The sequence below is a fragment of the Pagrus pagrus genome (assembly GCF_965226575.1).
Source record: "Pagrus pagrus genome assembly, chromosome: 15".
NCBI classification, from domain to species: domain Eukaryota; kingdom Metazoa; phylum Chordata; class Actinopteri; order Spariformes; family Sparidae; genus Pagrus; species Pagrus pagrus.
Window position 1 is genome coordinate 8269136 of NC_140199.1, and position 27837 is coordinate 8296972.

A 27837-nucleotide genomic window follows, 5' to 3' on the forward strand; every position below is an offset into this window, starting at 1 on the left:
CGAGCTCTCAGTCGCTCGCAGTCCTGCTCAGTCCTGCGCTGGCAACGCTGAACTGGCGGCTGCAGCTGCGAGCAACTTTTTCTTTCTTCATGATTTTTGTCTGCTTTCCCCTCTGTTGAAGATGACCTAACTTCGAAAGAGCCTCTGCTGGCCAGGTAGTAAGGCATTTGCTCGGATACGTGATCATTATAACTGTGTTCAGGCATGCATCATCATGTTTCTTCTGTTTTTCTGATGTGAGCTTTACTTTTTTTGTCTGGTCATGTTGGGCTTTCCTATGAGACTCAAACGTTTGATGACAACGTTGTTGGGTTACTTTGGGCACAAATCCGAAAACGGAAATGTCTTCTTTTCGTATGTATTTCATATAATGGCATTTTTTTTTCTGCCTTCAAATCAGGCAAGGCACACAAAAGTGCGGCTTGTGGCATGTCTGTGTGGTTGTCAGCTTCGTTATTGCAACTTTTCTGCTCTAAATCAGCTGTTATTAAAAGTGAGTCTTAACATCCGAATAAGAAAATCTGCTGTGCTTGCTTGTCTCAGCCTGACCAACCTGTTGCTGCCATTAAAATGTCTTCTTCTGAGGGGGTTGCACACATTAACCAAGCTCTTTGGAGCCTGCAAACTCCCCTCCATCTATCAACTGGGGCAATAAAGCTCAGGCTGTTGTCAGAAACGGTACCTGTAGGTGGGGAGGCTGTGTGGTTGCTCTGCAGCTCATATTGACATACATCTTCTCACCACAACTTTGAGGAGAGATTGAGAGAAACATGAGCGCTTTGAGTCGTGAGGGGCTGTTATCTGTCACCGATCTCCACCACACATTGCAGTTTTTTGTTTCCTCTGGAGATAGCTATCTGAAATTACTAATTGACGAGGTTTTCTGAGGGATTTTCATCAGAGCAGCTGCTTTTTTTTTTTCATGCTGAAACTATGAGCCACTTTGTTCTTCCTCAATTCTGTTTCAGTCTTTAAAGGCTGCATCCTTGGAGCCCAATCAAAACACACCCGTTGTTACAGTAGACTACGTGACAGATAATAATTTACTCTGAATTTATTTCATTACACATTTATGAAAGTGAAACTGAGCGTGCCCATGTCGAGGACTGATAAGACACTGATAAGAGTAGACTGAAGAGTCTGCCAACTCTAAGCCTATAGCTGTCTTACTGGCAAGAGAATAAAGTCGATTGTCTTCTAATAGTATTGATTTATGTGTGGATTTATTGGTGGCTACGTGTCTTAATCAAAGGACAGGGTTCACACTCATTTTGTAACTACTTTATTGCCCTCTTAGTTCAAAATGAAAGGCAGTTACACTCTGAATGTGGAGCACAGTGGCAGTGAAGCACTAAACTGCTTACTTGTCAGTGTTGTTTCCTATCCATTGTAGGTTAGGAAGTAACTGTTGGTATGATGTTTTGCCCTCTCTAATATTGCACGGCAGTTGGTTTATCTTTGTGGACACCATAAACACGATACCATGAAGAACTGGTTTGGTACCGGAGTACCCTAATTGAAAAGTCCTTGACCTGTAAGGATGGCAGGCAAGTTTTGGTTAAAACAGGAAATGAAGAAGAACCCTGCCTTCAGAAAATGTTCTCACAAATGCACACTGAAGTTCAGGCTAGAAGTGAGGCAGAGAGCTGAGCAAAGATTTTAATCACATGTCAGCACTAGTGTCTAACTACAAAGAGTTTGCTGATAAGAGGTGCCTGAAAAATATTTGTTAAGCTCTGAGGAAGCCCATTTCTAGGTATGTCTAATCTGTCATTCCAGTTTTGGTAAGATTATGATGATTGCACCTTGCTTTGATTTCCAAATAACCCACTGCTGGAAGGTTTCGGCTTGAAGAGAACAAGCATTTTATCAAAGTATCTGTCTGATTCTTTCATGTGAACCTGCAAACGCTATTTACCTGTTGATTTTATCTGACAAGGGTTCAGACTGTCTATACTGGTGCCAATACCTGAGCTCTGAACCCCTTTTTTAAATGAAACTTGGATTAAGTACAGTCTGTTTGAAATATTGTTCAATTAAATGTGGAAATATTTGATTACTGATTGTGTTTAAATAAAAAAAAATAAAAAAAATTCAGATCAATTCAGAAACATTTGGTCTTTAGTCAACAGAGCTTCGATACGCAGGCCACTATCTTACTAAAGAGGAAGAAGCAAGTGACACATTCACATTCTCATCACTGCCAGTTATCACTTTTAGCTTCTAAATGTTTTTTGTGAAGCACAACTTGATGCACTGCAATTGTCCTCGACAACAGCTCTGGCATTGTTACTCTCTAGACTTGGTTTTGGACTAACTATAGACATAATTTATGGGCGCAATTAAGGCCGGTGGGTTTTTAAAGGGGATCACTCTGCACTCCAGTGTGTGCTTAAGACGCGCACATTTGCAACGTCTTTGTGTTGCAGGCAAAAGGCCCTATTAGAGCCCCATTCTGTCAGTGGGCAGCTGTGTGCCTGTGTGCTGAGCAAGCCACTGGTCCATTCTCCGTCTGTGTGTACAACTCTCCCTCAGTCTACACATTCAGCCACTTTCCACCCTCTGTCAGTTTCTCTCTTTTTGACTTTCTCTATATTTCAATATCATCTTTTGCCTGTTTTTTTTTTGCTGTTATTTGTCTTTCTGCTCCACTGACACTCTAGTTCCCTTTCTTTCCCTTGTTCTCTGGCCCAAGGCATTATGCAAAGTTACCAGAAAAGGGTTGTTAGCCATGCCTGTCTGTGCTTCCATGCTACCCTCTATTCATTTCAGAAGCTTCCCTTTCTTCTCTGTGACCTGCTGTCATAACTGCTGCTGCTTCACACACACACTGAAAATCATACCACTTGGCTTCAGGGAGTTAAAAACAAACTTAGGTGATTTTGCTTTTTTAGTATCAGTTCTTATTCCTCATTTTGTATATTCCTTCCTCATTAACATGATAGATTTGTAAGTCTGGCGTCTCGACGCCCACAGAGCCAAGGACCTGCAGCTGAAAAGAAAAGAAAAGAGGCATTCTCACATACACCAGAGAAGCACTCCCCCAACCCCCCAAAGACAGGCGACAGACTCTACTTAGAGATGAAAAGCATTCTGGGATGCAATGGGAAGGCTCTCATCAACATGTCTTATTCTGGTGATAGTGAAGAATCATCCTTAAGTTAGTAGTTGGCTCTGGTGTTGCTTTTTGACTCTCAAGTGAGTGACTTTAAACCCTCAGGGTCTTAGTTTTTATCTCATCTGAAAAAAAGAGATAGCGCTTCACTGGCATGGATTTGTTTGGATATCAGGTGTCTGATGGTATTAAAGTGTGGAATGCAAAAGGTGTCTGTATTCCTCTGGAAAACCTATAGTCGAGACGAGGTCATGTTTTGTCTTTTGTTGGCTTGTGTCATGACATCACCCCGGTTATGAGTGACAGTTGTTGGCATTGTTCTGTTTATTTTCCTCAGCTACGCTGGATTGGCTTCACCTCAAGAAGTCAGCCATCACATAGCCCCTGTCTAAATCATGCGGTGTGGAGATGGCTTTTCTGTACAAACAACCAACCCCCTCCCAAACAAAGAAAAAGGAGAAATGAAAGCTTCTGTTAGTGTTTGGCACAGACAGCCTAATTTGATGTATTTTTGGAGCATGTTTTCCACAGTTGTGACAAAACTTAAAGGGCTTTTGGAACATTTTGTAGCCATTTACATGTCTTAAAACTTTTCTATTAGACATATATGAGCAGATTGTAACAGGGCGGGAAAAACGAGACCTTACCCGTGTCTGTCAGTTGCCTATACAAGCCTGTGGATGAATTTTTAAGTTGTTTAAAGCTGCTGGACTGTGGATTTCTTTGTGAAGGACTCGTGTCGGATTTTGCATGAAGGTCCAAAGGATGTGACTTTATGCTCCTTCAAGTGCCGAGTCTCAGTGACTCTCCGCTCCACTAACAGAGCGCAACAGTAGCTAACATTAGTTGAGAGTCAGCGACCGTAAACAACCAGCTTCCAGCACAAAACAGAAGTACCATGGAGTTGAAGCAGATACTTTTACAGTTCACTACCACAACTCTTCCTCATTCAATCCTCTCACTCGATGAGTTACGTCGTCCGAAATGGCTCTCTTCAGCGAGCCCAGGCTTGAGAACCAAGCCAATATGTCCTGACAATCTTGCGTGCACAAAGAGGGTGACGTAACTCCCCTCTGTTGACCTTTACAGTATATTCTAATTGGCTCTCACTAGACGGGTTTGAGTCTGTCAGCATGTTTTTTTCATATATCTGCAGGGCATCCCAAACAACAGCACAAGTGCACCATCAAGCAGGAAGATTTGCAACTGATTAGCTTACTGGCAGCAGATCAGCTGATTCTCTGCAGAATGTCAGGAAGTAGATTTAGAAAGGTGCCAGTGAAGATCTAACTGAAGTATTGCAATAGACAGGTTTAGGTAATCTTGTGTGTGTGTGTGTGTGTGTGTGTGTGTGTGTGTGTGTGTGTGTGTGTGTGTGTGTGTGTGTGTGTGTGTGTGTGTGTGTGTGTGTGTGTGTGTGTGTGTGTGTGTGTGTGTGTGTGTGTGTGTGTGTGTGTGTGTGTGTGTTTTTCTTCTGTAACTTAAAGCCTGGTAAAGTAAAACATGATGCTGTTGCTACTTTGTTTTTGCCCAGCATATGAACCTTATCACTACACAGAAGGGTTGTAACAATTGAACTGACAATTTGATTTACTTCAGAGTCTCTCAGCAAAGATTTGATCGACTCGTGGATTCTGCCCACAATTTGATTAGCTATGATTCGGTTGAGTTAAATCCCTCCCACGAGAACCACCGCTCGAAAAATGGAAACAAAACAACAATGATCAGTCCTCATTGTTGTTAAAACATCTGCAGACCTTGCTCTAATGAATATATTACAATTAATGCTTTTGACAACTTCTTTACAACACTCTCAAGAAGTTGGAGAACTTGCAAGCATCGAATTGCATCTGTTTTATACCACTACTACACACTATGCTGAGCAGCCAGAGGGTCCATATGGTGAGCTGAGCCCCCCATGAATGAATGAATGGGCCGATGGAATGCTGCTCATGGTTTTCTTTCTGACATTCTCACGCCCATTCACACTCTCAGCTCAGCCATAGTACACCTCCACAACATGAGTGTGGTATTATGTAGCCAGACCCACAGGAAGTGAAGGCTGGGGGTAAAGGGCTACCATTGGATGACTATTTTAGTCAGTCAGAATTCATCTCTGCTTTCGCTATCTGCATGTTAGTATTTTACGATGGCACCGTTGATGCATGGTGTGCTTCTGCTGCAATCTATTGCAAGGTGGAAGTTGATATTTCCAAATTGGTATGCCAGACTTTATCTAAATGCATCCCATTCTCACCACCAATGCAGCCTGGTCAGTGGGCATAGGCTTCAAAGTCTCACGCTGTAGTTACCCCCCCAGTGTCACTTGTTGAGTTGCTCCTCTAGTGCAGTAGTATAAAGGGCGAGAAAGTCTGAGTCAGGGGGCAGCTGGGGTGGTTGTGTGGGTCGGTGGGTCACCCCAGACACGGAAAGGTGCAATGAAACAGTCACTCAAGTCAAAATTCCAAGTCGGAAACTCTGGAAGATCCACCAAACCCGACTTCACCAACATAAACACACACAATGTAACGGCAGCGTGGCAACACACACAGTGAATAATTTCCTTTTCATCACCATTTACTTTATGTTGTGTTTGTGTTGTGACAGGTGCTCTAACAACAGTTGCCGTTTACATTTTAATTCAGTTGATCTGCTTGATAAAAAATCTTTGCGAGCACGCTGTTCCAACCTACGTCCTGTCTCTTTCTTTTAAGTATGCTAATGGTAAATCAGCTGCTGTCGTTGCTTGTGATGTTCAGGGACCTGCCATACAGGCATCCATCTGCTGCGGTCGTCCATGTTTTCCCTAACAGATGCACTAGGACGCATTTAGATTGGAAGTCTGGAACTATCGACTTTCGAATTGCAATGGATTGCCTGCGATCAGACTTTGCACCAGCCATTAGATTTTTCTGTGTTGGACTTAATTACAGCATTGGCACCTCTCAAGATGAGTAAGAAATACAAACAATCCAGAGTGCTTTTTTCCCATGATACCAGAATGATAATGGGTAAAGTCAGACCTTCTAAAGTGTGGACATATGTCTGGCATTGTGAGACTAGGTATTATGTAACGGCAGTAATGTTGATTGGTAGTGATATTCTGTATAACATCACTTGCTTACACAGCATAGGAGTGGTCCCCCTCCTTATAGAGCTGAGCAATTGCAGCGTATTGCTATCAGCGCTGGAGGCTCCCATGTAATGTATCCCTGATGGATTAGGGCTCTGGTTAGTGTGCTCAGAACAGAACAGGCACTCATGGATAATGGAAGAAACCACAGACGGGAAGGCAAAGGATTGATAGGAGGAGGGGGGTAGTGTAATTAGTGGGGTACGTGATGTATGGAGAGTCGTGGCATGCGAGGGTCACTCCAGGGGGCAAGAGGCCCCCATACCTTCCTTTACTCAAACTGAAACACCTGATCCTACGCCTGTCAGGCTTGTAAAGATTTCAGTTAACCAAGTCCTGGTCTAAGACACAGGGGTCGACCCCAAGTAAATTTCAGAGCAGCTGTGTTGTGCTGAACATGTTGAATGGTCCAGTTTCCTTTAACAAACACACTCCCTGATAAAGAAATGATGAGCTGTTCAGATATTCTTCCTTATTGTTGGGTGATGACAGACCTTTTCACGTCATTAGTTGTCACTGTTTTGTGTTTTGTGTTTGGCTGCTATGGCTACCCTTAAATTCCTCGAAACAGTGTAGTACCTAGCAACTGTTTTTATGAAGAAAGTCACAGAGAAACTGGCCCTTCGAAATGTCTGTAAAAAATCTGACTGAATTGATTTTATTTGGGAAAAATCCCCTTGTGACTAGATAATGACATTACATGTTGACTACGACTTATCTGCTCTCTGGCAGTGAGTGTAGCAGTAATAGATATGTTAATCTAGCCATATCTTAAAGCTATCACATATAAGTAAAAATAGTTAACTAACTTCATGATGCAGCTTGCTTACTGGATGTTAAATCAGGCTTGAATATGGTGTCATTACACTATTTTATTGTGTTCGTCTTTGAAAGCAGAAGTGGTCAATACTGCAGTGAAGTTAACGCGGTGTCACAATGCTTTGTGGATCACTTGGGGTTGTCTCTCTTCATGTGTTTAATGAAGTCAGTGCGTTCCACACCCAATTCAGCAGCGGCATGTGACCACAAGGGAAGCACAACCCGTATACTGCAAAGGGAAGTGTGCTTGCTTGCTTATGCGTGTTGTGTGTCTTCATGCCAACTAAGCGGCAAGAGGAACGACTGTATTGACTGGACTTTCAGGTTGATTCTGAAGAAGTTCTTTTAAGTTGTTTCCTGCTTCTATTTTCATTCCAGAGCTGTTGTTGTAGATGTCTGCCCCTGTTCCAAGGTAAAAATGAAATGATCTTTTAAAATTTCTCATTAACTAGAGGCTTTAGGTGGTGGCTGTAGAGGCTGATGGACTGTCGTCGGAGAAACCTTAAGGGGAATCTGCAGAAGGAAGCCAGAACCTGACTACTGACGACGCACAAAGTTTGACTGAATGAGCCCTTCATTGTTTATGCACTTCTGAAGATCTAGCGGTGTGATGGCGTGTTGTTTTTGGCCAGTGTTCCTGTGCCAGTGGGTACTAGGGTGATGGCCAGAGCATTCAGTGGTATGTCTTGACCTCCCCAGGACCATTTTTACGACCTCGGCCTCATTCTATGAGAGAGGGGTGGCTGTGTGTTCACCCTGAATTAACAATCCACGCCGCAGACTTTCACAAAAGAGCGGCTCTTACTTTTATTCAGCCCCAGGCTACAAAAAACCTGATCGTGCAAAACTTTTCTTTTTGATGTTTTAAGTTTGTTTCCCATGGCCTTTTTCACTACGTAAAACAGATGTCAACATCCAGCTTCTTGCACCAGGAAATATGTTCTAACGCGGCCAAGATGTTCAAATTTCAGTTCATCAATCACATTTAACCTCTTCAAAATAAGAGTCTCATATGCACGATGTGTTTCACTTGAACCAGCCATGCAGTGTTATGTTTGTTTGCTCTTCAACATTTCATCAGTACAAAATAAGTTGGTTTCTTTCAGCTGCAGCCACCAATCAAAGTCTTGACACCAGACGCGCTCCACACAAGTATGCAGTAACCAGAGCCAATTGGTGATGGACACCAAACACCCCGTCACAGAACTTTCGGGGGCCCCAAATAGGCTTCTATTCATCTGCCTGTACAAATCACAGCCCGGGCAAGGAGCCATATTATCTTAGCTGCCCTTTCTGGTGCCCTCCTGAGTCATTGGCTATTGTGAGCCAAGAGCTGCTGTCTGCACCCCCGCGTACACAAATCTGACCAGAATTACCATTCGATTTCAGCCCACAATGGAGGTCAAATTTAGTTACATGAGCATTGAATGTTAAATAGGCAGTAATGGAATGTAACTAAGTACATTTACTCAAGTACTGTGCTTAAGTACAATTTTGAGGAACTTGCACTCTACTGGATTTCCATTTTTTGCTTCTTTTATACTTCCAATCACTACATTTGGAGGCAAATATTGTACTTTTTTTATCCGCTACATTTATTTAATAGCTTTAGTTCCCTAGTTACTTTTAGAATACATGTATTGAGACTGAAATACATTTAATATCAGATACTTTCAGACTTTTACTCAAGTACAAGACTTTCGCTTTGACCAAAGTAATATTTTAACACAAAATCTTTACTTTTTCTCAAGTATGATCTTTGGTTACCTTAACAACACTGTGAATCTGGCCAAACGGCACCATAGTTTCCATTCAGTGATGAAACTTTCCATCAGTTTAACGCTAATCAAATGTGATATGACAACTGCACAATACAGAAACCAGATTTGACATTACAACGCAAAGCCAGACCTTGCTCAGAACAGGCGTTATTGCAAGTAGGATGTATGAGACTTAAATGACTATGACTACATGACCGCATGAACTTGCTCGGCTGCTGTTAAACTAACCTGAAGGGAGAACTAGCACATCCAGTCACACAGTCGTGCTTCATTTGACATCTACAATGCCTCGTTTAAATTAATATTTATGATATTAGGGAGTGTCAAGAGGGAGTGAGTCAGATCATAGTTAAAGCCACTCCTTTGTGGCTGCTGATTGGTCTGGTTTTCAGATACCAGAATCGAATGATTTTCACTGAAGGGTGTTAAAATAAGCATCTGAGATTTAGGCTTTTAACACACCACATAAGAGTCAGACCAATCAAACCTGGAGGTGAGGTGGCATGCGAACTGATTTGTTCCTGTTTTTTTTTTTTTCTTAGTTTGACAGCAAGTTGAATGAGGCTTACTTTTTAAAACCAAGACTCGCTTAAAGCAGAAAAAAATCTGCTCTCTCCTTCCATTAAGCCCCGGTTCCCCCATTGTGAGGAGCCGCTTCATTAAGTAAGCACGGCTCCAGGTTTGACTTCACACTCGGCCTGCCCTCTCCCATGACCCCACTTGCCAGTCACTATACACTACACACACACGACTGCAGGTTAGCATGAACAGACTTACACTCGCATAACTCGAGGTGCATTTTTCAGCCCAGATGGAACCCGTCACACTTCCTAACCACATCAGTCAAACAGCACACTGTAACAACCTTTACACATGGCTGTCATGCTCCTCAGCTCCCACTCTGTCGTATACACAAACCTTGCTACAGTGCCACGCCCATTACTCAGTGTCAGGCCTAATCAGTAAAGTAATCTGCAAAACTGATCGCGAAGAGCATTCCCCTCTCCTCCAACTCCCACCAGCGGCACCAGACCCTCTTGCCTGCGGAGGCCCAGTTGTGCTCCACTGACTCTCCGGGATAAATGGAGTTAATGGGAGTCATATGCTAGCAGTTGGTTTGGGGCAGGCCTACATGAAACATTTATAGTCTTCATGTAGTCATGGGGCTGGAGAACGAGGGATAGAGATGACATAGTGAAGCAACAAGACTTGACTCAACGCATAGAATTGCTTTATCAAATCCCTGTGTGAGCAACCTGCCCATCTTTTCTTTTATGATGATGTTTTTTTCCTGTCCCACAAAACACATTTCATACCCAGTGAACACTTGCATGCTTCTCCCCAGAGCATGTTATATAAGTGCAACAACCCTCACTTAACCATGAAACCACATGTTACACGGGCAGGATAGCATAGCAGGCCTGGACGATCCATTAGCCTCTTGTGTCGCTCCACAGCAGAGAGCTGTCATTAGCAGACCGTTGATTGGGGGATCTGAACCATGCTCGTACTCTCTAATTGGACGCCGTCAGTGTGCTCTGCGGTTGGCTAATGAAGGAGAGAAGCTGAAGTCGAAGGTCACTGCGGCTCTTACTGTTTTTTTTGGTTTTTTTCCCATGCTGAGGATAAAGAAAGCATTACTGAGCCTGCCCGTCGTTTACCTAGATCCTCCCCATGCATTAGATAGCATCAGAAGGGCTGAGTAGAGCAGACATGACGAGGCATGCTTGCCATAAAAAAGCATATGGACCATCTGCCTGACATATAACTCCCTCCAAGCGTTTTAAGAGTTTGTGTTTACTGTAGCAGCTACTGTCGTTGGCAGTCAATGAGGCAACCGCAGCTCCATATATGCTCCTTTTCTATTCATATGTCCTCGCCACATCTGGAGCCATGTGATGTCTTTTTTCCTGGATTAGCTGAACTTTGATTTCTGAAACAGCATGTTTACATTTCCATATGTTCCGTGGATTATGTTGACACGCCAACTTTTCCATTAAACATTTCTGATAAGGAAACAATTTAGCATATGGCTGCATGTGTTGTTTGTAGACAGGTTCTCTAAAGGCGTTTAGCTGTATGGAGAAAATGAGTGGTTATATTACTGTAAGTGTCAGGGTGGTAAATGCTGAGTGGAAAAACACAAGTTAGCACTCCTTTTTCTCAGCTATTTCAGCAGTGAAGTTCTGTTTTCTACTAATTTTTGTTGATTTAAAAAAAAAAAGTGTAACCTGGGTGGACCAATAATTAGATTCTACAATGTTTTTGCTTGTCTGTTTTAGCATTAGACCCAAGGCAAATACCATTATACAGCAAAAAGATCCTATATGTGAATATGTTCTCTATCATACTACAAGACTTAAGACGTAACTGATCATCTGCACGTGATAAACTGGTGTCTGCTTCATTCATGCTTGAATTAAAGTACTGTTGTGTTAGAAAAAGACGTCACGCCATTTCTGTTTTACATTCCTTTATGCTAAAGCTGCTCATTTGATTCACGTAGTATCCCATATTTCCTCTGTAATTGTTTGCTAGCACTGGTAGCAGCGGGTAATTTCTGGTATTGTTGTACGATCCTCCCTGTTGGTCTGAGTGTTGGTTATATTGCTTATAAGTAGTTTGCAGCACTAAAATTGTCCATTTCAGTTAATTGATCGTGATTGAAGAGCAACGTCTAAACACTAAGCCTTTCTTGTTCTCTTGATTAAAAGGTTGAATTTCCCATTTTATTCAGCTGTGGTGGTATTGTACGTACTGTGGGGGTCCATCACTCCTGAATGAATGGAGAGGAAACACTGGTATCTGCTTAGAATAATGATTTGTGTCTGTTTAGGTTCAATTACATTGTCAGAAATCCTTTTCTCCCTTATTGAGATATCCAGAATTTGTAGATTAAGCAGTAACAGTAAGCAATGTACTTGTTTAAGTGGAGAGGGACTCCCAATCAGGATTATTATAGTAGGCTTTTTTATGTGCCTTATTCATCTGGTCTTATTTGATTTACTGTTCGAACAGAATATAACGGGGCACAGTGACTGCGGTTTGCATGCTTCTCTTCACGTAGGCTCAGTGTTGGATGACACACTTTTATTGGCATTTACATGAACCTTGCATTAGATTGTTGTCTTCAGTAGATTTCTGAGAAATGTGCAAAAGTAGCTTAAAGTGTGACATTTGTGACTCCAGAGGAAGCTGCATGTAATCTGATAAAGTGCCTCAGTGGCACTCGTTGCATTGTGGGTAATGTAGGCAGCAGCTTTGAAAAGCAGTCCACTGGTCTAGCAGCACTGTTGGACTCATTATGGTAAGTTTAAAAACAAATGATCAAAAGCGATACAGAAAAAGAGATATCTGATACCTGGTGCCTACATTACCCACAATGCAACATGGCCACTGAGTGACTTCACTCACGACAAATGATCTGATTACATGCAGCTTCCTCCGGAGCCACAAAATGCTACATACTTTTTCACATATGCAGTAGCACTCCACAAGACCTGTAAACACTCTTCAATGTGTAAAATTGGTGCATATACCCTTTAAGTGAAGGGTCATATTTTTGTAGGGGGATTTGGCCAACTGGCCCATATTTGCCTATAATTTGCTTTAGGCTTTGCTCAAACCTGAGCTGTGTTTAGGCGCATCTCTGTGCTCGTCTTGTCTGCCAGCCAGACACACCCAGAAGTTGTTTTTTATTTTTTTTCATGTGCTCCAACTGCCTCTGGATGCAGTGCGGCCAAATGGAAAATATCTTTGTTGCTATGTTCTGATGTGATGAGATAACACTGTGTCCTAAACATAAACCTTAGAAGTGACACTATTTAACTGAGTATTTATATTTTTCTTACACTCTTCTCTTTCCGTCAACGCAGGGATCGTCTCAAGTGTGAGAGACACCCTCCTACCTCCACCACCACCACCACCCTCATCATCATCAGCACTTGAAGGCTGCTCTGCAGATGGGAGGTCACCAACCGGTCGTCTGTTTCGCCCAAATGCACTACCAGGCCTCCGCCTTCATCTAAGATGGCTACCCGTGGCCTTCTTCTGCAGCCGAACAGACTGGAGCAGAGCTGCGTGTTACAATGGTGATCATTTTCTTGAAAACACTGGAAAAGAAGAAGGGTGTCAATGATGTAAGGTCCAAGAACATCGAGAGACGGCTGGTGAGGGAAAGCGCTTGAGTTTTAACACAAAACAAACTGGTTCTTAACTTTTGGTGCAGTTAAGGATCTGCAAGTGTTTCACAGTAGTCAGCGAAATAAGTAGGTCAGTGATTATATTACAGAAGTGCCCACATGCCACCTGTAGTCACGGACACTTGAACACTGTGTGTAAGCACGCTAGACCGCGATTTATTAGCTTGTTCGTACTTTTAATAAGTAATTTTATCTTTAGCGGTCACTTATGTCACAGTGAAATGAAGATGGAGCTTTTTTACACTGTTTTAGCTATCTTACCCTCCAGATGGATGGGAAGATCAATTTCATTTTTGTGTATTCGGCCTACTAAGCAGTCCAGGGTATGTTTAGCCTAGTTTAACACAAAGATTTACAGCGGAGGGAAAAGCTAGCTTAATGTAGCTCGGTCCAATGTTTAAAAAAATACATTTTAACACCTTATTTTACAGCCTGTGTATTGTTCATTGAACATTTCTACAGCAGAAACCGTAACAAGATATTGTGGAGTTAGCTTACACTGGTATTTAGCTAACTACCCACGCGTATGTAACGTTAGCGCCTCAGGAGTCCAGTGAGGAGGCTAAGTTTGACAGCGTAGTAAATACTGTATGTTATATGTAACTTTGACTGTTTTGGAGTAGTTTAAAGGCTTTTATTCTTTTCGGACAGAAAAGTGATTGAAAATGCTTACCTCTGTTTCAGTGGTTGTGCTGAGAGTTGCTAAACTTGACCCAGACCTGCAGATGGTTGACAAATTAAAGAAAGATTAGCCTGTTATATAACATTTAACTGCCAAGAATCAAGAATGTCTGACAATAAAAAAGTAGTATGGGCATGTTATTCTTTATCTCACTGCTCTATTAAGATAACACAAGAGTACATGAGTTGTGTTAAAATCTGCAATGTAATCAAAGCTTTCACGCTTCCTGATGCCATCTCCCTGCCTATTATCTGATATTTTAAAGATTTTGTCTCTGAAATCCAAACAACCCTTGAATCACTGTACTGCAATGTATTTTAGAAAACATTGTTGTTGTGGTAACTATAACCTCGAGGTGAGTCAGAGCAAAGTATCATGGCATTGTCCTCTGCACAAACAGCCCCCACCCTGTTGTCAGAAGTGAGCTATGAGAGTGTGTAGGTGTCTTAAGATGAAAGGCGTGGGTAGACAAAACTGTTTTATACTCCCTAAACCTTTGTTCTTCATGAAATCTGACGTAAATGAAAAGGTGTTTATTTGGCTATGTGGTACAATTAGCATTCGGCGGCATCTTATCACCAAAAGTTAAAGTATAATGTGATCTTGGTGAGGATATGTGCTTATTGTATTACACACAAAAAAAGAAGTTGGAAGGTTTTTATTTCCTTGTTCGACCAAGCTGGCATTGGATAGCAGTTTCTTACAGTTTTAGCCTTCTGCTAAGCTAGGCATAACACAGTGGTGGAAGAGGTGTTCAGTAAAGTTAGCAACACTACAATATACAAAATACTCAAATAACAATGTCATTCCTTATTAACTTAAACCTGTGATGACTGTTATCTTCGTGAATCTGTTAGCAAACAGTTCTCTATAGGCTACATACAGCTGACATGTAGCAAAATTAGCATTCATTAGGAGCTACCAGATGAATGTAAATTGCATCTCTAGATAGTTTAATATATTCACCAGCTAGAACTTCGACTATGTGCGTTTATGTGCTGAGAAGGTAGCTTATAGTGTGTTTAAGATATTAATTAGTGCAGCTTTAACGGATAAGTTCACACAAAAATGAAAATTCAGTCATTATCTACTCACTACCATGCCGATAAAGAGTCAGGTGAAGTTTTGTAGTCCACAAAACATTTCTGTGGCAGCATTCTCCTAAACAACTGAAGGAGACTGAGGGGGAAAAAAAGGAAGTTATTTACACAAGCTAGTGCTCTCGCCTCCAGATGTTTGTCTGTGCTAACGTTTTTATCTCAGCAGCTGCAGTGAAGATTTCAGCTGTAAAAGTGTATAAATAATGTCTTTTCAAATCAATTTGGACTCTCTGGGCTTCCTCAGACTTAGATTATGCCCATTTAAAACAAGTCCCCATCTACTTCAGTTGTTAAGGAGAATGCTGCAACACTGTTTTGCTGTGAAACACCAGAAATGTTTTGTGGACGACAAAACTTTAACTGACTCTCTATCGACATGGGGTTGAGTAGATAATGACTGATTTTTTCCTTTTTGCTGAACTGATCCTTTAAGTGGTCGTTTCAAAGTTGTGTCAGCGTAACTAGTAATTACAGCTGTCAAATAAATATAGTGGATCAGAAAGAATAATATTTCTCTTTGAAATATAGTGGAGTGGCCTTAAATTAGCCTCAAAAGAAGTGCAAGTACCTCAGAATTGGACTCATTGGCACTTTATGCCTTATTTTGTATCTCCCTGACCATCTGCTCCTCCTGTCCTCCACAGCGTGACCTCCACACCATGAGCAGAGGGACCACCCTCTTCTCCTGTGGAACTGTGGGTGAGTTATCTCCCTCATCTCACTATGTCTTTTGTCTGTCTTCCCTTCTTTGCAATCACTCAAGATCTGGACAGTATCGATGGTTGAGGTAGGATCCTTTTCTGTCACAGCAATATTTCACATATGCAACAGCATAATGGATCGCCCCTTTTAAACCCCTTGATAAGTTGAACCGTCAAGGTCGGCGACCCCCCACCACCCCGCTATAAGCGTCTCATTGTTTATCCGCTCCGTCTCTCACTTCTCCCTTTCTCTGTCTGTCACTCGTCCCCCTCTCATGATCAGGGTGCACCTGCCTTCACACAACGTTGCACAGCGCTCTCACGGGAGTGAGCTGTAATTGAATATGCTGTTGCCTATGTCAACAATTTCCCTTTGGCTCTGTTAGTGTTGCAGTAATTACCCCCCGTGTTAAAAGACACGCTACTGTTAATACAAGCCCCGTGTTACTCACTATCCTCTTTTTCTTTTTGGGGACAGACGTGAGGACGTCACAGGGAGGAGCGTGGCACTGTTAATGCTGACCTTAACATCGTCGAGCATGTCTTGTTAGTTTAACCAGCACTTTGTCTCTTGCTTTCAAAGGGTGGCCTTTTGAAGTTCATCCCCTTCTCCCTTTGTCAAGTTGTTTTGCTAACATTCCTGTCAGGTCGTCACTGTAGCCCCCGTGCATTGTTTGTCCGCCCAAAACAATGATTTCCGTCCATGAGGCTGTGAGAGAGCATGCCAGAATTGGAGACAAGCATTCAAAAGGAATGGATTTGGATCAGCAAGGCGGCTCTTTTTGGCAAAAGCTTCAATAGATTCACAACTTCACCACTTTGCTCTGCAGTTCAGGCCACAAAGACACTTTACTGTAGGTGTATTATCTCATTGACTCTTTTGTGCGGATGGCGAGGCAGCTGGCAAATCATACTGCCTTCTGAAGCATATCTTGCAAACCGCTCGACTAATGGGAGGGACTTGCCAACTGTTTCACAGGCTGATTCTTATCGAAGTAATATGCGGTTCATGTGTTTGGAATCAGCATTGTTGAAGGTTTTAAATAGTCAGGAATGTGGACTTGTTTGTCTGCAGGATGCTTCAGAAAAAAGCTTCCATGGCACTGACATGTCTTGGACAGATTTCATCGTAGGTGATTTCTACCACAGACAATTTTAGCTTTTCGTGTACCATCACAACACTGATTTTGTTTGCTTGTTCTTTAGCTTTTTGTGTGAAATCTCTTAGTAAGCACTACCACATTCTTCAACTCCTTCAGACTTACAAGACACTGGTTTCCTAAAATGCACTGAGAATTGAGAACATCTTGCTGTCAGTTTTTTGTTGTGTCTTTCAGCACAGTTGCACATGAGCTGCACTGGTTTGAATTAATTGAGTTATTTCCTCTTGGCAAAGTCATTCATTTTAAGACAAACAACTGAAAACAAACTATTTTTCATTTGTGAACCAAAGCTCATGATTTTCTGATTTTGGTGAGTAGCGCTGCTCCAAATGTTGTCAAACTTTGACATTTTTCAACCAGCTTTGTATTGCTGTTAAAGGTGCACTACGTAGTTTTGGAAACGAAATTCAAACTCAGAATATTAATATTAATAATATTAAGAGGTAATAATACAAACTCAGAATTGTTTTTGTTTCCCATAACTGAATAAACAAGCTGTTCTCAGAGGAAAATAAGGTCCCCAGAACACTGTTCAAAGCTAGAAAGGTGGCAGGGTCCGCCAAATATTAACAAAGTAAAACAGTTATGAAATTGTGTTGTCCTTTTAAGGTCAGTTTGTTTATTCAGTCATGAATTAATGTAATTGTAATTAACACTGTCGCACAGATAGAGACATATATTAAGGCCCTGTTATCGAGGTCAATGAGAGTGAGTTTGTACGTTTTGAATTTTGCAGAGGCAGATAGGTGGCTGGACCTGGGGAAAAGCTGTGCCATCCAGCAGAGAGCACCCTGCCAGTCTGGTGCCAGTCTGGAGAGCCTGTGGGATGTGATGCCTGAGCCGGGGAGCTGGCACTGGGCCAAGGAGCCAGGCAGCGCCACAGCAATCACCAGTCTGATAAGAGATCTCAGCCTTGGTGACGGCGGTTTGGGCAGCCCACACTCCCTCACCACATCCGCCACTGCACACTACACCACTACAGCCACCAGCCAGGCTCCGACGGCACCCCCGAGCAAACGTCAGTGTCGCTCCCTGTCGTTCTCTGATGAATTCAGCGGGTTCCGCTCATCTTGGAGGCCCCAAGGCTCCCGGGTGTGGACAACGGTGGAGAAACGGCGGTGCCACAGTGGAGGAAGTGTCCGAGCAGGAGGAGGGGGATTCTCCAGCGGTCATTTTCCCGCCATGCAGCGTAGCTCCAGCTTTAGTTTGCCCTCACGCTCCAGCATCCCTTCAGATGGAGCCCTCGACTTGCCATTCTTCAACCAGCGACTGCCTCTCCACCCTCAATTCACTGCTTCTCCAGTCTCCCCTACCTCTCCTTCCTCGCTTCATCACCACTCCCACCATCACCACTTCCTCAGGCCTCTCTCCCTCTCCCACGAGCAGATCAGCCTGCCAGAACTCCAGAGGGAAGAGGCGTCGGAGGCCAGCTCTCCAGACTCCACGCCAGAGTTGGGGAGGAGAGCGGGCCAAAGAGCCGGGGGCACGGGGTGCCTGTCTCGGAGCCGGTCCCAGCCCTGCGTGCTAAACGACAAAAAGATTGGTATGAAGCGCAGGAGGCAAGAAGATGCCCAGGAGCAGCGGCCCTCCCTGGACCTGGCAAAGATGACTCAGGTTAGCTGGAAATGTTAAACAAATGTTGACAGGCACAGACAAGCACACACACTTACATGCATTTGCAGAGTTTTGCAACCCTGTAGTTCACTGATTAAACATAATTTAGCATCATTTTATTTCTAATCTTGCCTTAATGCTGCAAATTAAGTGAAATCCTGGGCCAAACTCACTCAAGAGCAGACAGGCACCTTTTTGTTCTTAGACCAAAGTGAAGTTCAAGGGATTCTCAAACATAACCGAGCCTGTCTCTCTCTGAATCTGATCAGGGAGCTGGATTAAATCAAGCTGAATTAAGTTTTCTGGGTCGTCGGTCCGAGGCCTCGGGGCTAAGTGATCTCAGGCCTCCCTCCCTCCGGCTCAGGGAGTGGTACATACTAAAGAAGCATTCCTCCTGTTCGGTCACGCTGCCTAGCGCCACGCTCTAGCAAGCCCTGCTCCGGTTTATCATTTCATTTACTCTGTTGGGTAAACAGCCCATCCAAACGGTGGACCCCTGACCTTTTAATTTGCTTCCTCTCTGCAACTTCCATTCTGTATTTCCATATTTCATTGCTCTCTGTCTACTATCAGCCAATTATAGGTGATTAATAGTGGGGATATTTGGGAGTTTTTGAGCATCCAATTACCCTCCTCATGACAAGTGTTTGTTTATTCTTTTGTAAAGCCAGAGGAAGCAGCGGAGCAGCCAGAGAGTATAAATGACCCCTGGTCAAACCCAAAATAGAACCGCAGAAGTATTTTAATGACATGTACTATTTTGATGCTTGGCAGTGCTCTGATGTTTTTACAGAGCCCAGCAAAATCTTGATTTGATCCTTCATTATTCATTTTAATGCTCTTGAAGTGAGCAGCCACTGACGCCAACGCCAACCTGTAGTTGCATGTAATGACTCAGACCTGACTGCACATGATGCACTAAAATCTTCCCTCATCACACCTCCCGTCACGGAAATATCTTCCCCTTTCCTGTTCTCTGATTAGAAAGTACCATCAATGTATCCCCTCTGCGCCCTCCCTTCCTTTTCCCAAAGATTTGTGTTCCCAGCCAGTCGCCCTCAGGACCTAGCCAGGGTTGGATAAACAAGGCTTTGGTAATAGAGCCTAGCGAGCATGTTTCCTCTAGTCATGCCAGCAGCTAAGAGGGGAAAATCGTGCACGATGATCACACATGTAAAACTGACTCCATGTGTGCGTTTGTGTATCTGTGCGTACGTTACCTCAGACCTCTGCAGATTGCAGACATTCCATTTTTCTGTGTGTGTGTGGTTTTTTTTAACAAACTTGCATGATTTCATGGCGTCAGCAGTGTTGAAAGGAGTCAGAGCAGGTTAGATGGGTCATTTCAGATCTACTGTTGCTGTGTTTACTTTCACACTTTCGTGCATGCCTGAAGAGAGGAAAATAAGGAATGACACAGCCCTCATTTACTCTCTCACTTCTCTTTCTCTGTTCTAGACAGAAGTACAGATACTTGTCTAAAAAAAAAAAAAGTAGAAGTACAGATTCAACTTACAGTACAGGCTCTGGAATGTACTCAAAGAATGAAAGTAAAAAGTTTAGTATTAGTATTAACTAGTAGTAAAAGTATTTCTGTGCAAAGCTAACTGAACCTTGCGTCATTCAAGTCTTCTACATTGTTTCGTCTTGCTCAACTGAGGGGTTAAAATCAGTCTTGTGATGTTGGGAAGGCGGTGTGCACTGATGCAAAGTAAAAATAATCGAGAATTCCCCTCAAATGCATTACAACTAAAGGAACAAGCCTGTTTTGAAAATGTAAGGAGTAGAAAGTACAGATATTTGTGTTCAAATGTAGGGAGGAAAAGTAAAAAGTAGTCAGAAAAATTAATACTCAAGTACAGTAACTCAGTATCTGTACTTCATTACTTCCCGCCTCTGCTTCTACACTGCTCATATTTTTGTTAATATCCAGGTCAGAGGGCCGCATCTAGTTTCCAAGCCGGGTTTCACTTTGTCAAGTTTATTATAAATGAAATAACCCCCAAACTCCCTGAAGCACCCGTTGAAGATTCACATGGTTGTCATAGGTTGATGAGGTGTTTTGTCTGAGTGAGAGCCAGGGGAAAGCTGGTAGCTGGCAAACTGTCTGGAAAAGGAAGTGATAATGTGGAAACGCAGGGCTGGTTACAACCTACGTCTTTTCTAGTGAAGAAAGAACTTAAGATTTACCGTCAGGGTTGGCAACAGATGAGATTTTTTATGCCTCTTTTTGAGAATGTGTGTGATTGGTACCTGCGGTTCTGGTGTTCGACTGTTTTACTCCAGCTGCTTTTGGGCAAACTTGATGTGTGAACTGGCCGCTGACGGTGTGTGTGATTTGAGTGACGCTCTTACTCCATTTTTCCCTGGCTACACACACACATACACACTTTCTCCCACTCCCTCCCAAGAAGTGGGTGGGCCTTCATCACAGCACTCTCAGGCCTGGAACGGCTTCCCATTCGGCACTGCCTTGGGGTGTAAATTAAGGGTTATTACTTCTTCTCACACCTACACACACTTGCCACCATTCTTCATCCATTTTATAGGTGTGTGTGGATGAGTAATACAGTATTAAGTCCGGGCAAAGAAATACAAAAGTAGTCTGTGCATGTTTGTGACACCTGAACGTAGGCTTAGGAAGATGTAGTATTATCTGACATCGCAATATTTACCATCATATGCAACATTTTTCACAAAATCATATTTGGACAGCTGTTACTGCATCTTCGGGCTTTTATTTTGAAAAGAGGATTATGGGCTGAAGTCCGGGACATTTCTCCTTTTATTTTGAGCCTCATCCAGTGGATCCAAGGATCTGTTTTAGTGCTATTTTTGTTTTAGCTACATATGCCTAATTTTTACCATATATAGACGATAATGTTTTCTATCGCAATATTTGGTGGGGGGGTTAAGGATCGTTAAGTCCCCAGTGTGTGTTGTCAGTGGAACATGGTGTAATTTGGCCTCCAGCTTTCTCGACCACGTCAATGAAGGCGGGTGTGAATTCTGCGGATGCATGTCGTGCTAATCGGCTATTACTTGACTACTGTAGGGATTTACGTGCGGCCACCCCCAAAATTCCTCGAATATCCTCCCTGTCAGCCGCGTGTATCAGCTCACTCCGCGATCCAGTGCCTCGTTTTTATCCCTGGCTGCCCTTCCACCTTGGCCCTTCATTGTTTTTTCCTCAGCCTGGTGGGCGTTGCGAGCTGTCAAATGGGGAATGTTATCTCTTGATTCTAGGTCACTGGCCGGACGATTGTTGAGGCAGCTCACACTTGGCTCTTGAGGAAATGGCCCGTGTGAGGCCAACTCTGCCAGATTCATTGAGATTGCTTTATGTCTTCTTTGTTGACGGCTTCAGTTTGGTTGAGGAAAAAGGACGGGTTATCTTTGGCGTAGCTGTGTTAGCAGCAGAGGTGGTAAAAGGAGGCGTGTTGAGCTTGAATGCATGTGTGCGGCTGCCTGTGCATTCAGGGTGAAGAAAGGGGGTATTATTTCTGCAGGGAAGCTGGCAGACTAACTCCTCACTCCTCTCTATTAATATCTTCTCTGCTGGCCCAAGCTCGAGCTGCTCGGCTCTACCCCTCCTCTCCCCATCCCTCTCCATTCCTGGGATGGCAGACATGGTGATCATAGCTGAGAGTCAAGCCCAGCAGACTTATAGAAACACCTAGGTGGGCGTCTTCAGGTGCGGCGCTCGCCGTGTTTGTAATGACATGTTAGGACCTGTCCTGAAGCATCACCAGTGTGCAGTCACACCTATTACCTCTGCTTTTTTAACCTTTACTCTTGACATATTTATCTTTTTTCTTTCTTAGCTGTGTTCATATCTGCCAGACATGCTCTCTGCGGTACACTGAAAAACCAGACCAAGCTGTTCACACACAGATAATTTATGCAGAGGTGTGCAAGTATGTGGTCTGCCTGTCAGGAATGAGTTAACTTCTCCTGTCTTTGTTTGCACCCCTGCCCTCTCTTTTGTTTTACAGTTTGCTGTTGGAGGTCTGTTTGTATGTCTTCCTCAGAGCGGTGTGTCACTGGATGTTGTTTATGTGACCTAATTTCTGCACAGGGGTGATCCAAAGAAATATACTAACTTTCTGATTCTCTACTGTTCATAGTACATACAGTATATGTGCTTGTTTGTGTGTGTGTGTGCTTTTGTGTGTGTGTATGTTTAGAGCCAAGTTCACAGCAGGACATTTGCTGTTGTCCTTAGCGAGGCGATGTTTGTTGTTTGCCCTAATTACCAGGAGAATATTTGTCTAACCTCTTGGCTTGCGCTCGCAGCAGCTGCCTTTCAGTCCAGTTCAGACTTTGAAGTGGAAGTAATGGTTGTGTTGATCGATGAGAAAAGTGAGTTCTCGAGTGATTTTTGATCATATTATACCCAATTTTTTTATTCTATTTACGGCCAGCAGTCATGAGTTCAGTATCACCATGTTGGACAACTTTGTTGATTTCGTCTGCCTTGTTTATTAAACCAGTCTGAACTCTGTTGGCACGGGGACCCAGAGCAATTAGCTATAATTGCAGAGGACGTCTGTGATTTTAATCCTGTGCGAATCTGCCATGTCCATAATTTGTCAAGCTAAGATTCCACCGCAAATTACTGACCATATTTCACCGAACAAAGAGGCTGTGATGATGTTAGCCACGTGCAAATGGGACGTGTGTGTGTTCTCTTTAAAATCTGTTTTCTGATGTCAGAGAACTGAACAATTCAGAAATTTGAGCAGCAGTCAACAGTGACATTTAGAAATGAGTAAAGGTTGTCATCGAAGTACAGCCACAATGCATCTGTGACTGCATCTGAACGAGCTGCAAATGTGCATTTATGCACAAAACATCTGCAAACTATATTATTAATGTGGCTGCTGAAGAACAGCTGCTTCTGAAAATCTTGACCTCATATCTGGGAGGTTATGACAGTAGACTTGAGTAAAATACAGACTTATCACAGTGGTCATTTTTAAATCACATGAGGTCTCCTGGTAATGCTAGTCCTATTTGAACAGGGCTTTTTGTTTGAGAGTGTTGTAAATGGAAACAAGAGTCGCTCTTCCTCTCTCTGCCGTGGTTGGAGCAGCCGGTTGTTTATACATGTGTACCGTCAAACAGAGCTCGGAGATGTGTCTGCGTATCCACTTATAGAAACAAGCTTTCCCAGGATCTACTTTTCAAGGAACTAAGGCTCCTTCAGCCTGTTGTGTCTGCATTTCCACCGCATTGACAAGACACATGACCACCAGGCCAATTAGTCTGCTGATGAAAAAGCTGATATATGAATAAGTGACCACGTTTTTTACACTTTATTTTTGTGTGCGATTATACGCGTTGGTTTATCTGTTGTATGCTTTCTTCTGTACCTCCATGTTGATGCTTAAAAAGGCAAACTGGTTTGCGGCTGTAGGTTTTTAAAAATGGCAGCTGAAAGAACATGTTGTGAGTACTCGCTGCAAGTACTTCCTGTACTTTTGGAAAGTACAACCCCTCTAGGACTTTTAGGGGATAAAATAATGTCCCGGGAGTTCCTCCAAAGTTTCCTCCTCCATGGGAAAAGTTCCTGCAGTGGGAACACGGCTAGCATACTCTTCAGAGTTTATAAATGAGGATCAGTTTACTCATCATGATGAGTACCACTCAATATGTGTAAGTTTGTTGTTTTAGGGTCTTGAAGAGCTTTTTATCATAACGAAATGAAACAAAAAGCCCTGCAGTACAAACAGGAAGTGTGGGGTTTGAAAGAAGTAGGCAGCTAGAAGGAGGAGGCAGTTTAATTCGGGGAAATGTTTTTAATCATTCTGTATAAAAAAGATACTCTATACCTCTTTCGATACCACCTAAAAAGAAGTCCATGGCACACAAAATGGGATACATTTTTAAAAATGTTTTCATTAGCAGCCTGTACCACACAGTGCTGGTACAGAAAAAGTCATTAAACACATACCAACACATTTGCAATAACGCCTGCATCGTATCTGTGCAGCCTTGGGTTAAAAGCCTGATAGTAGATCTATCTGTTGATAGTACCGAGTGTGTAATTACCATAGTATTTTGATAGTATTATATGAAACATGTGGTATCAAAGTATCTGTACTTTTGACAGCCTTGGTATCCTTCTTATTTTTTGTCAAATATTTTTATCTAACCTTTATTTCACCAGAAATATTCGCTGTAAGATTCAGAATCTCTTTTCCAAGCGAGTCCTGGCAGAGACGGCAGCATCAAAAGTTCAACAACATAAAAATTTTGGGACTGGCTGAAAACAATCGGCAGACTACATCAACACAATGACTTGGAGCTGGATTATAATAAATAAAAGCCAAGATATCTGGCCTTTGTTGCTTCATTCTTTTCAAAACGGTTATTGCGAGTCCCTCAACTTTATGGATGTGCATCACTAAATCACTGGGGTACATTCTTAGGATTACAACTTGCCAATCATGTAGTCAGGAAATGATTAGATCAACTCCTGGTTGCTGCTGTGGGCTAGGTGAAGACATGACAGCATGAGGTTAGAGAGCCTACGTGTGTGTGAGGGGTAATAGTGAATATGGTTTGGATGTATTCCATCTGGTTGGAGGTATGCTCGAGTGAAAAAAACATACAGACAAAGCTGGGTACACAGCAGAAATCCAACCCTGCACCCCCAACCTGCCACCACACCCACCTTAATCCCAGTCAGCCTCACTAGATTTTATGGAAAGCATATTGAGGAGAAGCTGCCTCCCCTCCTCCTCCTCCTCCGCCTCTCTCTTCCTTTCGTCTCCTCCTCTGCTGTGATAATTAGTAGCGGGGTAATACCGGGGGTTGAACACACAGTACGAAGGCTCAGAAATCCCCTTTTCCACTCCAGTGGGGTAACTACAGCGAAGGCCTCCCACTCCTCACATGATCACCTCAAGCGTTTGCAGATGGAGTATCCTGAGCGTGAGCAGCTTACATGTAAAGTTAATCCAGCAACTCGGGACAGCCAAAATCCTGCCTTATAGTTTTCTTCTGGAGCGTGCTAAATCAGGGGCTGGGGAAAAAAGTGAGCCTGCTAAAGTGAGATTTAAGAAGGGGAGACTCCCAGTTCATTGTAACAGGAAAAGCAATGTCCGAACACACTGGGGAACATTAGAGGTGTCTGTCATGTAAGCTGAGGCGCTATAGAGAAAACCTCATCTCTATTCACCTCCATGCCTCCAACATCTGCTGCTGGGGCACTCCAGAGATCATTAACCCCTTCACTGCATTTCACGGCTGCCTTTTCTTTGTTGCAGAGAGGAATTCAGGGAGGAAAGAGAGCATGAAGGCAAACCAGGAGCGACTTCTTAGTGAATTAAATCTCTTTTAAGGTCAAGTGTGGAGAGCAAAATCACAGGCCGTAAAGATTCTCCGGACTCTTCCTACATCACAGAACTAACAAAATATCGTAAAAACTGTCATTACAATGGCTTCAACAAGAAGGAAAGCCATGCAGGGTGTGTTTCACAGTGGCAGTGATAAATAGGCCTCGAGCACAGTTTGAAATGAGATACCTCTTTGTGGTCTGCAGCTCGTCGCAGTGTTTTTCTCTGTAGAATTTGTGTTGTGCTTCGATGGCTTGTGCGCGCACTCGTGTTTACTTGTTCACATGCCGTCTCTGAAAAGGGAATGCCAGCTTGCTGCTGCCCGAACTGAAACCCAATCTCGGAACTGACATTCTGGAAAACCTCGAGCTCGTATTCCCTCAGACGAACTTCTTCTGCTACTTTTATGGCCTCATTAGCCAGGATGTGATCACGAGTTTAAGACCCCATTACCATTTACCCAATTACCACATTAGAAACCTAAAAAATGGCGACATCTGCTTCTCCCCCGTCAAAAAATCTAGAATATGTGAACATGCAAATATTTTTCATTCCACACGTTGAACTGCTGGACGTAAGATGCCTCCTACTTCTCGGTGTATGTGCCCTGGAGGCCTCTTGCGTACGCTGAATGTTCGACTAGGATGGCTTCAAAACTATTTGTGATGTCACAAATCATGCCTCTTAAAGGATAAGATCAGCCAAAGTGAGCATTCATTCAGTCATTATCTACGCACCCTCATGCCAATGGAAAGTCAGGTGATGTTTCGTAGTCCACAAAACATTTCTGAAGCTTCACGGTAAAACGGCGTTGCAGCATTCTCTTAACAACTGAAGTAGATGGGGACAAAAACATAAAATGTGAAAACAGACTTCTCTTTCAAACTCTGCACGTACATCATTCTACACACTGAAGCGCACATATTCAACAGCAGGAACAAGAAGAAAAACACTTTTTTTTTGTCTCTTCTTTACAGAAACTACAGACCTTTCAGAGCTTGAGCTGCCCCGGCTTCTCCGCCACTGACGGCTGCCAATCAATCCTGCCCCCTCCCACCTCTGACACCTTCGGCCAACCGGACTTCGCTGCTGTGCCCGAGCTGGGACTGGAGCCACGTCCGGCAGTGGCGGGAGATGACGAGGAAGAGGATTCATCCTTCGAGGAGCTGGATAGCGACTCGGTTTGTAGCGTGGACTCGCCGCCCGGGTCTCCTGTAGACATCCTGGGCGGTAAATGCACCCTCTGGAAGGGTGACTGCGGGACACAGAGGGACATTTTCCAGCTCGGGGGAGAGCTGGATCTTGACCAGATTGAGAGAAACTGAACATTTTATAGGAGATTTTTAAAAGACTGTGTCTGGACTGTTTTGGAAAGTTATTGGACATTGACGATGTACCAAGAGATGGATGTTAAGAAGGGCTGTGAGAAAGAGTAGAGGACGTTTTGAAAGGGAATGATGATGAAAGTGATGTAGAAGAAAAAGGAATAAGTACGTTGTTAACAGCTGGCTTCTTAATGACACATTTGCCTTGAACATTCTTACTGTTTGAATCAAAAAGCAGTGACCTTAGTTGTTTTGTTTTTTTAATGGGTATTCAGCTTAACTCAGGAGTAGGAAAGTGAGGGTTAGTCTTAAAAGCCCCCACTGTCTTTTCAACCTGATGACCTTTCCAAAGTCAGCTAACCATAGATTTGTAGTACTGTAGCAGTAGCTGGGCTCTCCTGTATGTAGCTCGAGTTTTTTGTTTTCAGAGTAAGTGGGGGGGCATCAAGGATGAAACAGGGAGGGGTAAAAAAACAGGAAGAAGTCTCTTACCCACGACCTTTCTCTTCGTCTTTTGTGCACACATGAAAATCTGATGTTTTTTTGCTGAATGTAGGCTCGATAAGCTTTATGAGGAGATCAGAAAATGACAGTGCCTTCTTCTGGATGCTTGCTCTCCGTGTTCTCTTCAAGAAAACGGCCTCGACCGAAGCCACCTTTTCTGATCTTTTTTTGTAGTTTCTTAATATGCAAATTGTATATTTGAATTCAACACTGAATCTCAAGTTTTCAGTTCTAATATCAATGTATATTTTTCTAAGTAACTGTTTTTTTTATGAGCTGTTTGTGAAGGAGCAAGAATACAAGGCCTTTCCTCTAACAGAATGGACATGAAATAAATTTACAACCTGCACTCATA

The 27837-nt window shown here is 43.1% G+C and overlaps 1 protein-coding gene across 2 annotated transcripts; it reads left to right on the forward strand.

Moving 5' to 3' along the window:
* On the forward strand, positions 1 to 27837 carry LOC311271075 (protein FAM53B-like). Of its 2 annotated transcripts, none has more exons than XM_084376469.1 (5): positions 1 to 155; positions 12724 to 13017; positions 15477 to 15531; positions 17433 to 18310; positions 26631 to 27837. In XM_084376469.1, the coding sequence occupies exons 2-5, from the start codon at positions 12937 to 12939 to the stop codon at positions 26976 to 26978; spliced, it is 1362 nt and encodes a 453-aa protein (XP_084232595.1). In that variant the 5' UTR covers positions 1 to 155; positions 12724 to 12936; the 3' UTR covers positions 26979 to 27837. The 2 variants fall into 2 exon arrangements, with proteins under 2 accessions (XP_084232595.1, XP_084232596.1); XM_084376470.1 differs by having other exon boundaries at positions 12724 to 12939.

Bases quoted from the DNA above. Each gene is read 5' to 3' on its own strand.
- LOC311271075 (XM_084376469.1), top strand. From the start codon at position 12,937: ATGGTGATCATTTTCTTGAAAACACTGGAAAAGAAGAAGGGTGTCAAT. The intron at 15,532-17,432 runs GTGAGTTATCTC...TGAATTTTGCAG, and splicing joins CTTCTCCTGTGGAACTGTGG to AGGCAGATAGGTGGCTGGAC. The intron at 18,311-26,630 runs GTTAGCTGGAAA...TCTTCTTTACAG, and splicing joins ACCTGGCAAAGATGACTCAG to AAACTACAGACCTTTCAGAG.